General features: G+C 40.4%; 1 protein-coding gene across 1 annotated transcript in view; it reads right to left on the bottom strand.

Annotated features, from left to right (window-relative positions):
• PIWIL4 (piwi like RNA-mediated gene silencing 4) overlaps positions 1 to 11,578 on the bottom strand; it is a 48,906-nt gene extending 37,328 nt beyond the window's left edge. The window contains exons 1-3 of the mRNA XM_070425842.1: positions 11,492 to 11,578; positions 10,003 to 10,087; positions 2,092 to 2,217 (exon numbers count right to left, since the gene is read on the bottom strand). Of these exons, the coding sequence (XP_070281943.1) occupies positions 2,092 to 2,217; positions 10,003 to 10,087; positions 11,492 to 11,578 (298 nt within the window). The remainder of the gene's footprint in view (positions 1 to 2,091; positions 2,218 to 10,002; positions 10,088 to 11,491) is intronic.
• Positions 11,579 to 13,259: the final 1,681 nt, after the last annotated feature.

Below are 13,259 nucleotides of genomic sequence, written 5' to 3' on the forward strand. Positions count from 1 at the left end.
ACATTTTATAACTAAATAAAACAAAAAATATCACCACGTTAAGATTAATCACATCATTTAAAAATGTATTTGCATATGCATAATTGTTTCTGTAAAGCCAGGATTCTTGCTCCAGTGACACATGACAAGCTAATCACCTGCAGTCTGATAGCATTTATGGAGTCCTATAAGCCAGGATTCTTGCTCCAGTGACACAAGACAAACTAATCACCTGCAGCCTGATAGCATTTATGGAGTCCTATAAACATACGTTTGGGAATTAAAAAGGGATTCTGTGTAAAACAAGCCTCATTAGAACATGCGAGCAGACCGGACATTCCTGTCCCTGGGAGAACAGAAGCATTGAATTCAGCTACCCTGGAACTCCTTCCCAAGCCCTGATTCTGTGCAATTCGAATCAGGTCGACTGATATTTTAGGATGCTGCTCTGAAATTATGCTGCTCTCAAATGGTGAAGACACTGTCCAGTTCTTACCACCAATACAACACCCAGGTAATCAAGTTAACTATGCTTCTGGAAGTTCTCAAACAGTTCAATAAGTGGCTAGACGCTCTGCAAATCCCAGGGAAGGCCCTCGGAGATTGAGGGCAGGAAGCGTTGTATCAAATGGGCACTATTTTGTTTTTCTCGTGGAGGAAGTGGAAACATGAGCCCCCACGGTGGTAAGAAAGAAAAAGTAAAATGTGTGTCTCAGTATTTCCTCAGCTTCTGCCTGTGGCATAAATTTGTTAGGAGCAAGGGATTATTGTGTTATTTTAATTAAACAAAAGCGTTCTTTTGTTCTTCCAGATCCTGAGGAAATGACAACATATTTTAGCTGCTCATATTAATGGACAAAGAGACATTATCCTAGAATGTTAAAGCTAGCAAGATGCTTCGAGATCATCTACACCATTATTTGCAAACTAATCATGAGCTGTTAGTGCTGCAGCTATGAAAGAGCGTGAGGCAAACCACCATGTCTTCTGAAAAGCCTAGAACACAACAGAAGCGGAGCAGAGTGCCTTGCACATAGTTGGGACAAGCACTGGTTCATGAAATTTTGTTTCAATTATATGTGTGCACTTCTGGATAACAATACTAGTATAGGCATTTCTTAGTTTGTTGCATGGTTTTAAAAAGTCTGGAAAAGGCCCTAGTCTGTTTGGCTCAGTGGAAAAGAGCGTCTGCCTGCAGACTGAAGGGTTCTGGGTTCGATTCTGATCAAGGGCACATGCCTGGGTCTCAGGCTTGACCCCCAGTAGGGGGTGTGCAGGAGGCAGCCAACCAATGATTCTCTCCCATCATTGATGTTTCTATCTCTCTCTCCCTCTCCCTTCCTCTCTGAAATCAATAAAAATACATTTATTTTTTAAAAAGTCTGAGAAAGGTTGATCTGCATCAAGGAGTCTTAACTTTTGGGAAGGAGTCACAAAGCCTTTTGGAGAATCCAATGAAAACAACAGACCTATTTCCCTGAAAATGCATATGCCCAAAATTCTGGGGGCAATTTCTGGGATAAGAACTCCAGAAATAGGCAACACTTTCCTTTTTCAGCTGAAGTCCAGAAACGTTATTATATCCGCACAGGAAAAGGGATGGGAAAGAGACAAAACATCTTTTTAACTCCTATCCCAGTTGTAAGGAGAAAATCTTTTCCACAAGTGAAATGTCTCTTTGGGGAAAATATTACTATTTCTATTAACCATTTGAGTCCCAAGCAGCACAATTTCTCGACATAAAATAAAACAAGCGCTATCACGCTGTTTGGGTCTTTTCGTACTCATTTAGAGAAAGCGCAGTTGCGCTGTTTGGGATTCTTCGACAGTGTTTTTTCAATACCCCCTGGGACTCAAACGAATCGAATCGTATGTTTTCTCGACATAAAATCTCAGCAGCGCAATCTCGCTGCTTGGGACTCAAACGGTTAATAAAAGAGAGAATGGAAACTAAAACAACTGGTATCTAGATAATACCTTGAATATAGCAGAGGTTCAATAAATATCTTTTAAGTTAACATATGAACTTATTTATCTTAGATCTAAAAATTAAAATTCCTTACGCAAGATTTGGTGACATTTAAAAAAATAAGTCACATGAAGACTAGGTACCTGTTTTGCTGTCTCTCACATGGGACAGTTTCTCTCTGGTACAAACCCCCAAATCCATGACATCCGGGAAGATTTTCCCTCCTCTTTTCATGAGAGAGCATTCAGCATTACCAGGAGATATGACATCTTTACCTAAAATATGAAGAGAACGCCATAAAAACTCATATTTTTTTAGTGATATTGTTTATAGCTACTATATAAAAAAAAAGGCATCTACAACTAAAATTCAGATTTTTGTGGTTTTTAATAAAACTGGCCCACATTGCCCAAAACAATCATGACTATACAGAAGTCTTCAGCATAAAAATTAAAAATTGGGGACACCTGGCATGTTTTGTTAGAAATAACAGACCCTGAGTTAGTCCTACCTCGTAATATTTTGGTCTGCTCGGATTCCCCTCGTGGCTAAGCTCTATCTCCCAACGTCCCACTCCACACCCACTTATGCTCTCCCTCCTTCAGCGCGTGTGTAACCTCCAAAGACCAAGATTGTCCACACCAACTTCTGCACAGATTGGGGCGGAAACTCTCATCATTCCCAATCACAAGAAGAAAAATGCCCAGGACACTGCCATCAGTTTTTATGCTAGGTCATTTCCTGGGGAACGCAAGCCAACATTTCATTCACCTTCGGGCATATTCCTCAGTCAGGTTCTAGGAAATATAAAATTAAAACCCAATGACTATTTTTGTTTAAATGAGTACAAAGAAGTGATTTTTAGATATTACTTGGGCTTTCTGAAGATAGCATGAAAATTTTTTTTTTAAAAACTATTCTCACAAAGCAAAATGACTCATAGTGTGACAAATCTCTGACTTGATCACCATCCTTTGATAGTATAACTAAATGCAATACCCCAAATAGCACCATCACCTGCTCCAAGGTGTGGTCCATTCCTTTCTCAGTGGAGTCTGAGTCTACCCGGAAAAATATCAAAATTTATTTAATTTTTAAAGATTATCCCCACTAGATTATCCATAGCAATTCACTGATCATGGTTTCAAAAGATATTGGGTTGTTTCTAAAAATTCAATCTACCACAGACTATCAGTTGCCAGGGGTGGGGGGAGAGGGGAGTGGGGAATTCATGAGTACAGAGTTTCAGTTTTGCACGATGAAGAACGTCCTAGAGATGGATGGTGGCGATGGTTGCCACTGGACCATACAATTAAAAATGGTCAAAATGCTTAATTTTGCATTATGTATATTTTACCACCATTTAAATAAATAAATAAAAATGCAATCTGCCCTCACAAGATGAAGGGTTTGCATCACTTGGTAGTCACAAGAATGTGCAGCAGGCATGGAGAGGAAGCCCTGAGGAGAAGGTGGGGTAGGTTGGAATGGTGGCAGGAGCACTGCCTGAGAGCAGGTCTTCTGAGGGACCACGTGCACTTCTGTGGGTCCAAACCACAAAGGGTACTTGAGCAGGGCTAGAAAACCCGGCAGACAGAAAAGCAGCTAAGTGAGACAGAGATATGCAACATGACGGAAAAAGAATTCAGAATAAGGTTCCTAGAGTACATGCACCAGATGTTCAAGAAGCAAGAAGAAACAGATGAAAAACTCAACTACTTATGCAAGAAGCTAGAAGAAACAGATGAAAAAATCAACAACTTAAGTAAGTCCCAAGAAGAAATGAAGAGCGACATAGCTTCAATAAAAAACTCCATTGAAAGTATCAACAGTAGACTGGGAGAAGCGGAGGACCGAATTAGTGAATTAGAAGACAAGGAAGCAAAACACACTCAAACTGTACGGCAAATGGAGAAAAAAATTAAAAGACAGGAGGAGAGCCTAAGGGAGCTTTGGGACAACATGAAACGAAACAACATACGAATAATAGGGGTGCCAGAACAACAGAAAGATGAACATGGATTAGAAAACCTATTCGAAGAAATAATATCAGAAAACTTCCCTGAGGTGGGGAAGAAAAAAGTCACACAAGCCCAGAGAGTCCCAAACAAGGTGAACCCGAAAAGACCCACACCAAGACACATCATAATTACCATGGCAAATGTTCAGGATAAAGAGAGAATCTTACAGGCTGCAAGAGAGAGACGGAAAGTAACATACAAGGGATCTCCCATTAGATTATCAAATGATTTCTCAACAGAAACACATCAGGCCAGAAAAGAATGGACGGAAATCTACAAAGTGATGCAAAGCAAAGGACTGAATCCAAGAATACTCTATCCAGCAAGGCTATCATTCAAAATTGAAGGGGAAATAAGAAGCTTCACAGACAAAAAAGGGCTAAGGGAGTTTATCACCACCAAGCCAGCCATGCAAGAAATGCTAAAGGGACTGGTGTAAAAAGAAGAAATATCAAGCTCAGAAAGAAAACAGCCACACACACACACACAAAAAGAAATGGCTACAAACAAATACCTTTCAATAATAACTTTAAATGTAAATGGACTAAATGCTCCAACCAAAAGACATCGAGTGGCTGAATGGATAAAAAAACATGACCCATACATCTGCTGTCTACAAGAGACCCACCTCATTAGAAGGGACTCACACAGACTGAAAGTGAAGGGATGGAAAAATATCTTTCACGCAAATGGAAAGGAAAAGAAAGCTGGGGTAGCAATACTTATATCTGACAAAATACATCTCAAAGTGAAGGCCATAACCAGAGATAAGGAAGGCCACTTCATAATACTAAAGGGATCAATACAACAAGAAGATATAACCCTGGTAAACATATATGCACCCAATGCAGGAGCACCCACATACATAAGAAAACTTCTGGAAGATATCAGGGGAGAGATCGACAACAATACAATCATAGTAGGGGACTTTAATACTCCACTGACATCACTGGATAAATCCGCTAGACAAAAACTCAGCAAAGAAACAGCAATCCTAAATGACTCACTAGATCAGATGGACTTAATTGACATCTTCAGAACACTTCACCCCACAGCTGCGGAATATACATTCCTCTCAGGTGCTCATGGGACATATTCAAAAATAGACCACATATTGGGTCACAAGCAAAGTCTCCACAAATTCAAGATGATTGAAATCATAAAAAGCTTCTTCGCAGACCACGATGGTATAATGTTAGAAATAAACTACAATAAAAACAACCCAAAATACTCAAACACTTGGAAGCTGAATAGCATGTTATTAAATATTGATTGGGTTACCGATGACATCAAAGAAGAAATTAAAAACATCCTGGACACTAATGACAATGAAAACACAACAATCCAAAACCTCTGGGACACAATGAAAGCAGTCCTGAGAGGAAAGTTTATAGCTCTACAGGCCTATCTCAAAAAACAAGAAAAAATGGTAGTCAATCATCTAACTCTACAACTCAAAGAATTAGAAAGAGAGCAACAAGAAAACCCCAGAGTGAGCAGAAGGAAGGAGATAATAAAGATTAGAGCAGAAATCAATGAAATGGAGACCAAAAAAACAATACAGAAAATCAATGAAACCAAGAGCTGGTTCTTTGAAAGGATAAACAAGATTGACAAACCCCTAGCCAGGCTCACCAAGAAGCAAAGAGAGAGGTCCCAAATAAACCAAATCAGAAATGATAGAGGCGAAATAACAACAGACCCCACAGAAATACAAATGATTGTTAAACAATACTACGGGCAACTCTACTCCAACAAACTAGACAACCTGGAGGAAATGGACAAATTCCTAGAAAAATACAACATTCCAAAACTCAATCAGGAAGAATCTAAAAACCTCAATAGGCCAATAACTATGGAAGAAATTGAAGCAGTCATCAGAAAGCTTCCAGCAAACAAAAGCCCAGGGCCAGACGGCTTCACAGGGGAGTTCTACCAAACATTCAAGGAAGAACTAAAACCTACCCTCCTCAGACTACTACAAAAAATTCAAGAGGAAGGAACGCTTCCAAGCTCATTCTATGAAGCCAGCATCACCCTAATACCAAAACCAGGTAAAGACATCACAATGAAAGAGAATTACAGGCCAATATCCCTCATGAACATAGATGCCAAAATCCTCAACAAAATCTTAGCAAATCGGATCCAGCAGTACATCAGAAGGATCATACACCATGACCAAGTAGGATTTATCCCAGAGATGCAAGGATGGTACAACATCCGTAAATCAATAAATGTGATACATCACATAAACAAATTGAAAGAAAAAAACCACATGGTCATATCAATTGATGCAGAAAAAGCATTCGACAAAATCCAACACCCATTTTTGATAAAAACTCTCAGAAAGGTGGGAATAGAAGGATCATACCTCAACATAATAAAAGCCATATATGACAGGCCCACAGCCAACATCATACTCAATGGACAAAAACTAACACCATTTCCCCTAAGAACAGGAACAAGACAGGGATGCCCACTCTCACCACTCCTGTTCAACATAGTACTGGAAGTATTAGCCATTGCAATTAGGCAAGAAGAAGAAATAAAAGGCATCCAAATTGGAAAAGAGGAAGTAAAACTGTCCTTATTTGCAGATGACATGATATTATACATACAAAATCCTAGAGACTCCATCAAAAAGCTACTAGACTTAATACATGAATTTGGCAATGTAGCAGGATACAAAATTAACCCCAAGAAATCTGAGGCATTTCTATACACCAATAGTGAACTTTCAGAAAGGGAGATCAGAAAAACAATCCCATTTACCATCGCACCAAAAAAATTAAGATACCTAGGAATAAACTTAACTAAAGAGGTTAAAGACCTCTACTCAGAAAACTACAGGACGTTGAAAAAAGAGATAGAGGAAGACATAAACAGATGGAAGAACATACCATGTTCTTGGATTGGTAGAATCAACATCATTAAAATGTCCATACTACCCAAAGCAATCTATACATTCAACGCACTTCCCATTAAAATACCAATGGCCTTCTTCAAAGATCTAGAACGAACTCTCCAAAAATTCATCTGGAATAAAAAAAGACCCCGAATAGCTGCAACGATCCTGAGAAAGAACAAAGTAGGTGGGATCTCAATGCCAGATATCAAGCTGTATTACAAAGCCACTGTTCTCAAAACTGCCTGGTACTGGCACAAGAACAGACATATAGATCAGTGGAATAGAATAGAGAGTCCAGAAATTAGCCCGAACCAATATGCTCAATTAATTTTTGACAAAGGAGGCATGAACATACAATGGAGCCAAGATAGTCTCTTCAATAAATGGTGTTGGGAAAATTGGACAGACATATGCAAGAAAATGAAACTAGAGCACCAACTTACACCATACACAAGAATAAACTCAAAATGGATAAAGGACTTAAATGTACGACAGGAAACCATAAAAATTCTAGAAGAATACAAAGGCAACAAAATCTCAGACATATGCCAAAACAATTTCTTCACTGATACAGCTCCTAGGGCAGTTGAAACTAAAGAGAAAATGAACAAATGGGACTACATCAAAATAAAAAGCTTCTGCACAGCAAAAGAAACCATCAACAAAACAACAAGAAAACCCACCTCGTGGGAAAACATATTTGCCAACGTCATATCTGATAAGGGCTTAATCTCCAAAATTTATAGGGAACTCATACAACTTAACAAAAAGAAGATAAACAATCCAATCAAAAAATGGGCAAAGGATCTAAATAGACACCTTTCAAAAGAGGACATTCAGAAAGCCAAGAGACATATGAAAACATGCTCAAAGTCACTAATCATCCGAGAGATGCAAATCAAAACAACAATGAGGTACCATCTCACACCTGTCAGAATGGCCATCATCAACAAATCAACAAACGACAAGTGCTGGAGAGGATGTGGAGAAAAAGGAACACTTGTGCACTGCTGGTGGGAATGCAGACTGGTGCAGCCACTATGGAAGGCAGTATGGAGGTTCCTCAAAAAATTGGAAATGGAACTCCCATTTGACCCTGTGATCCCACTTCTAGGAATATATCCCAAGAAACCAGAAACACCAATCAGAAAGGATATATGCACCCAGATGTTCATAGCAGCACAATTCACCATAGCTAAGATCTGGAAACAGCCTAAGTGCCCATCAGTAGATGAATGGATTAGAAAACTTTGGTACATCTACACGATGGAATACTATGCTGCTGTTAAAAAGAAGGAACTCCTACCATTTGCAACATCATGGATGGAACTGGAGAGCATTATGCTAAGTGAAACAAGCCAGTCAATGAAGGAAAAATACCACATGATCTCACTCATTCATGGATAATAAAGACCATTACAAACTTTTGAACAATAATAGATACAGAGGCAGAGCTGCCTCAAACTGATTGTCAAACTGCAGTGGGAAGGCCAGAGAGAGTTGGGGGGCAGGAGAGAGGGGAGTAAGAGATCAACCGAAGGACTTGTATGCATGCATATAAGCATAACTAATGGACATAAGACACTGGGGGGTAAGGGAGGGTAGGGGTTTGTCAAGGGCGGGGGGGAAAAAAGGACACTTATGTAATACCCTTTGTAATACTTTAAGCGAAAAATAAAAAAAATAAATAAAAAATAAAAATAAAAATAGAAAACCCGGCAGAGAACAAGAGAACCAGGCATAACATGGGTGGCACGGCCGATGATCCTAAGAGTCTAGGACAGTGGTTCTCAACCTTCTGGCCCTTTAAATACAGTTCCTCATGTTGTGACCCAACCATAAAATTATTTTCGTTGCTACTTCATAAGTGTAATGTTGCTACTGTTATGAATCATAATATAAATATCTGATATGCAGGATGGTCTTAGGCGACCCCTGTGAAAGGGTCGTTTGACTGCCAAAGGGGTAAGTGCTTAGCATGTACATGGATGGTTATTAGCAACCAACCACTTAACTTCATGGCCAGAGCAAGGGAGATGGCTAATAGACTGCAACAGTGGTTATGAGCTGAATTGTGTATCCCCAAGTCCTAACCCCTAATATTTCAGAATGTAACTGTATTTGGAGACAGGGTTTTTTAAGAGGTAGTTAAGTTAAAATGAGCTCATTAGGATGGACCCTAATCCAGTTAGACTGGTGTCCTTATAAGAAGGGATTAGGACACAGACAAGGACAGAGGGGAGGCTATGTGAAAACACAGAGGGAAGATAGCCCAGCCATCTAAACCAAGGAGAGAGGCCTCAGAAGAAAGCAACCCTGCAAAAACCTTGATTTTGGACTTCCAGCCTCCAGAATTATGAAATGGTACATTTCTATTGTTTAAACCACCCAGTTTGTGGTACTTTGTCATGGCAACCTAGAGCCTGCCAACTCACACCGTGTGACAGCAGCTACCTGGAACAGCATGTTGACAAGTATCCTGAAGCCAAATCTGAATTTGCAGGAAAGAGAGCCACCATCGAATGGTTAACATCTTCCACGGGTGGGGAAGGAAGAAGAGCAGTGGCAGTGGGCACTCATGGTTTCCACTATCCTTGCAAACTGACATGTACATGTCGTAAAGAATTTTTTAAAAATTTGTTAAAATTTATTCAGTGTGCCGAAACCAGTTTGGCTCAGTGGATAGAGCGTTGGCCTGTGGAATGAAAGGTCCCAGGTTCAATTCCGGTCAAGGACATGTACCTGGGTTGCGGGCACATCCCCAGTAGGAGATGTGCAGGAGGCAGCTGATCGATGTTTCTCTCTCATCGATGTCTCTAACTCTCTATCTCTCTCCCTTCCTCTCTGTAAAAAATCAATAAAATATATTTAAAAAAATTATTCAGTGGACAGACAGAATCTGAAAACTAGCATCCTAATGTCTGTAGATATCCAGCTGCCAAGCCCTGTCCGCAAATTCAGCAGCAAACTCTGCTTGGGACTCCCAAAGAAACACAACAAACACAGGGGATCCTTCCAGAAAAGGTGAATGGGATGCTCACGAAGAGACCCTGCTGCTGTGAGGCACGGCAGACTCACTCCTATACCCGTCAGATGGAACAGAACTGAGTGGAACAGAATACTGCACTTACACTGCTGTGAAATCCTACTTGTTTCCTCGAAGCTGTTGTTGGACGATGCTTCATTGTCACTAAGATCAGCAGAGACGGGCTAACATGGGCCAAAAACAACGTTTGGTCATATTTGAGATATTAATTAATTAACCAAAAAGTTATTACAAAAATAAGAACTCTATATGTCCTCAGTCATTAGTCAGCATGAGCTTAATGCCAACAGGTAAAATGCTTGAGAGATGATTCTAGAAATTGCCCCTTCTAAAAGCAAGGATAAGGACAAGCTATAGTACTCCCCATTCACCAACGTTTAGTACCAATTGTGAACCAGACAGCTTTTGGAAGCTGGAGGTGTAAAGAGGTAGAGAAGAGACCCCTGAGTCAGGGAGCTCATCAGGGGGCAGGTGGTACCAATGAGCACCACCTCACGCTTCCACGGCCTCCAAGGTGAGCATGTTTGTAGCGAGAGAATAAATTGGGCCGGAGCATCTCGCTCACCAGCTCAGGTGATGACCATCGTGAATAAACTTTTCCAAATTAGTTCATAAAATGGGTGAAGGGAACCATTAATAGTTTCTCTTTTAAAAAATATTCTCTTTTTCACAGTAACAGCTTCTCTTTGCTCAAAAAGAAATGCTTCTCGGCCTGCTAAAACATGTAGGAAGTCAAGAAAGCCCTTTTTGTGAGAGTAAAGGCATAATGACCAGACTACCCACTTGAATACGTTTTGAGTACGACCTAAGAGATTGCTCCAAATACGAAAAGTATGTAGTAACGTCACTCAGGAGTTGCTGACTTACTGGTCGGTTCATTCTAGTTGCCTAAGTCAGGCAAGGAGCCCTCCCCAAGGAGGCTGCTCAAGAAACAATGGTTAAACCAAAACCACACCTGGGCGTGAAATCTCTCATTTTTATAAATGAATTAACAAGAGGAATCATATTAGATTACACGCCATATAATGGTACTACTGAAGGCACAGCCATTTTTACCAAAAGACTTAATCCCAAATCAAGTAATTAAAATTCAGAAAACGGACAAGGATGCCATGCTTGCCTCCAATTTTTAGTCCTCTTCGCTGGCCAAAATACCTACGTTAATATCTTACTGAGATAAGACTGCAAAGGAAAAAAATTGAGAAGCCCTGGAAAGACTCATCGTTGAGAAAGAAGATAACCCGCCCTAACCGATTTGGCTCAGTGGATAGAACATCGGCCTGCGGACTGAAGGGTCCCAGGTTCGATTCCGGTCAAGGGCATGTACCTGGGTTGCGGGCACATCCCCAGTAGGAGGTGTGCAGGAGGCAGCTGGTCGATGTTTCTCTCTCATCGATGTTTCTAACTCTCTATCTCTCTCCCTTCCTCTCTGTAAAAAATCAATAAAATATATTTAAAAAAAAAAAAAAAGAAGATAACCCGCTACTTCCTAGGAGGGAAGAAGAGTGCGACCATGAAGGAGACAGAGAAGAGAAAGCAAGACAATGCCAGGTAAGCCTTGTACACACCATCTGGGAGGGCTGGAGGCACCCCGCTGCCGTGGCACTGGGGCTGCGGGTGATGCCCCGCGCCCTAACGCGGGCACGTCCAGTCATGTTCCGGATGAGCCTAAGGTGACTTCCAAGGCAGCAACGCTTCAATTAGGGTCTTTTTCCCCCTTGGCATCCACAGGGCAGGGCTGCGACCGTGGGCGGTGGAGGTGGTGAGTCTCATGGGTAGGTGGAGGGAGCGCGCACAACACGTGGAGTTCCGGCACAGTGGGGGTGGAGCAGCGTGTGGAGGTGGAGCAGTGGGGGCGCGGAGGGGCCTGGGGTGGGGGAGGCAGCTCATGGGGAGGGGGAAAAAGCACACAGTGAGGGCTGTAGCACAGGGGAGGTAGTAGGGGAGGGCTTGGACAGGGGCCCAGACTTTCATTTTCTTTCATCATTCCCCCCAAAATTTGGCATTATCCAATTCTCTAGCTTTTGCCCGTCTCGTGTGTTTAAGGTTGCAGCACACTGTTCCATTGTTCAGTGTGTATTTTCTGCTTGCACCTACGGGATAGCTGTGACGTTTTCCCTTCTGTCGAGTGTTCACATACATTGATGTTTTTAAAACTGGGCTTCTCATCTGTTTTCTTTTTCTTTTTTTAAATCCTGACGTGAGGATATTTTTCCATTGATTTTTAGAAAGAATGGAAGGGAGGGGAAGAGACAGAAAGAGAGAGAGATTGGTTGCCTCCTGCACACACCTGGACCAGGGCCAGGGATTCAGCCTGCAAACGAGGTAGGTACCCTGACCAGAATCGAACCTGGGACCCTTCAGTCCGCAGGTCAATGCTCTATCCACTGAGCTAAACCGGCTAGGGCTCTTTTTTCTTTTTAACATTGCAAATATCTACTCCCAGTCTATCACTTGTTAATTTTGACCATAAAATCCTTTATCCCACCAAAATCCTTAATTTTCACATAGTCAAATTTACCATTTTTAATTTTATGCTTTATAAGTCTTTATGAAAGAAAATTTTTCCTGCCCTAAGTTTACAAAAGCATTGTATGACATTAAATGTCTCATACCCTTTAAGAATACACACACACACACACACACGCACATACGTATGCATATGATGTGATGAAAGATCTAATTTTACCTCTTTAAAGTGAGCCATTTCCTCCCTACCATCATCTATTAAACAGAGTATACTTTCTGTAATGGTTTGTGACAAATTCCTATACATACCTAGATCTGGTCTGTGCCTTCCATTTCTGCTCTGCACCAGTACTTTACAACTTTTTATCATGATTTCTTTATAATATTCATAAAACCTGGCGGAGCGAGTCTTCCCCCTCCCCCCCCATTATTTATTCAATTGTTTATTCAAATTTTTTTCAATTATTTATTCATAAATTGTATTCTTCCGTATTAATTTTAAAATAAATTTGTCAAGCTTCTTTTAAAATCCTGCTCTATTTTTAATTGGCATTTTATGGAATCTATAAATTAATTTGGAAAGAACTGTCATCCTTACAATTTCTCCATTTATTCAAGTTCTCTTTAATAGCATTTAAATTTTTTTCATAAAAGTCTTGTGTATTATTTAATTTCTGGAAATTTTATCGTTTTTGCTATTACTGTGAACTGGATCTTGTTTTCATTATATTTTCTTACTAGTTATTTGTATAGACACATTATATTGATTTTTGTATGTTGATATTGTTTATCAAGTTTGCTGAACTCCTTCATTCTTATAGCTTGTCTTTTGATTTCATTGAGTTTGAATGTAGATGATCAGATTAT

The sequence above is a fragment of the Myotis yumanensis genome, unplaced genomic scaffold (assembly GCF_028538775.1).
Source record: "Myotis yumanensis isolate MYYU_CA2020_CCGP unplaced genomic scaffold, mMyoYum1.0.hap1 SCAF_10, whole genome shotgun sequence".
Taxonomy (NCBI): domain Eukaryota; kingdom Metazoa; phylum Chordata; class Mammalia; order Chiroptera; family Vespertilionidae; genus Myotis; species Myotis yumanensis.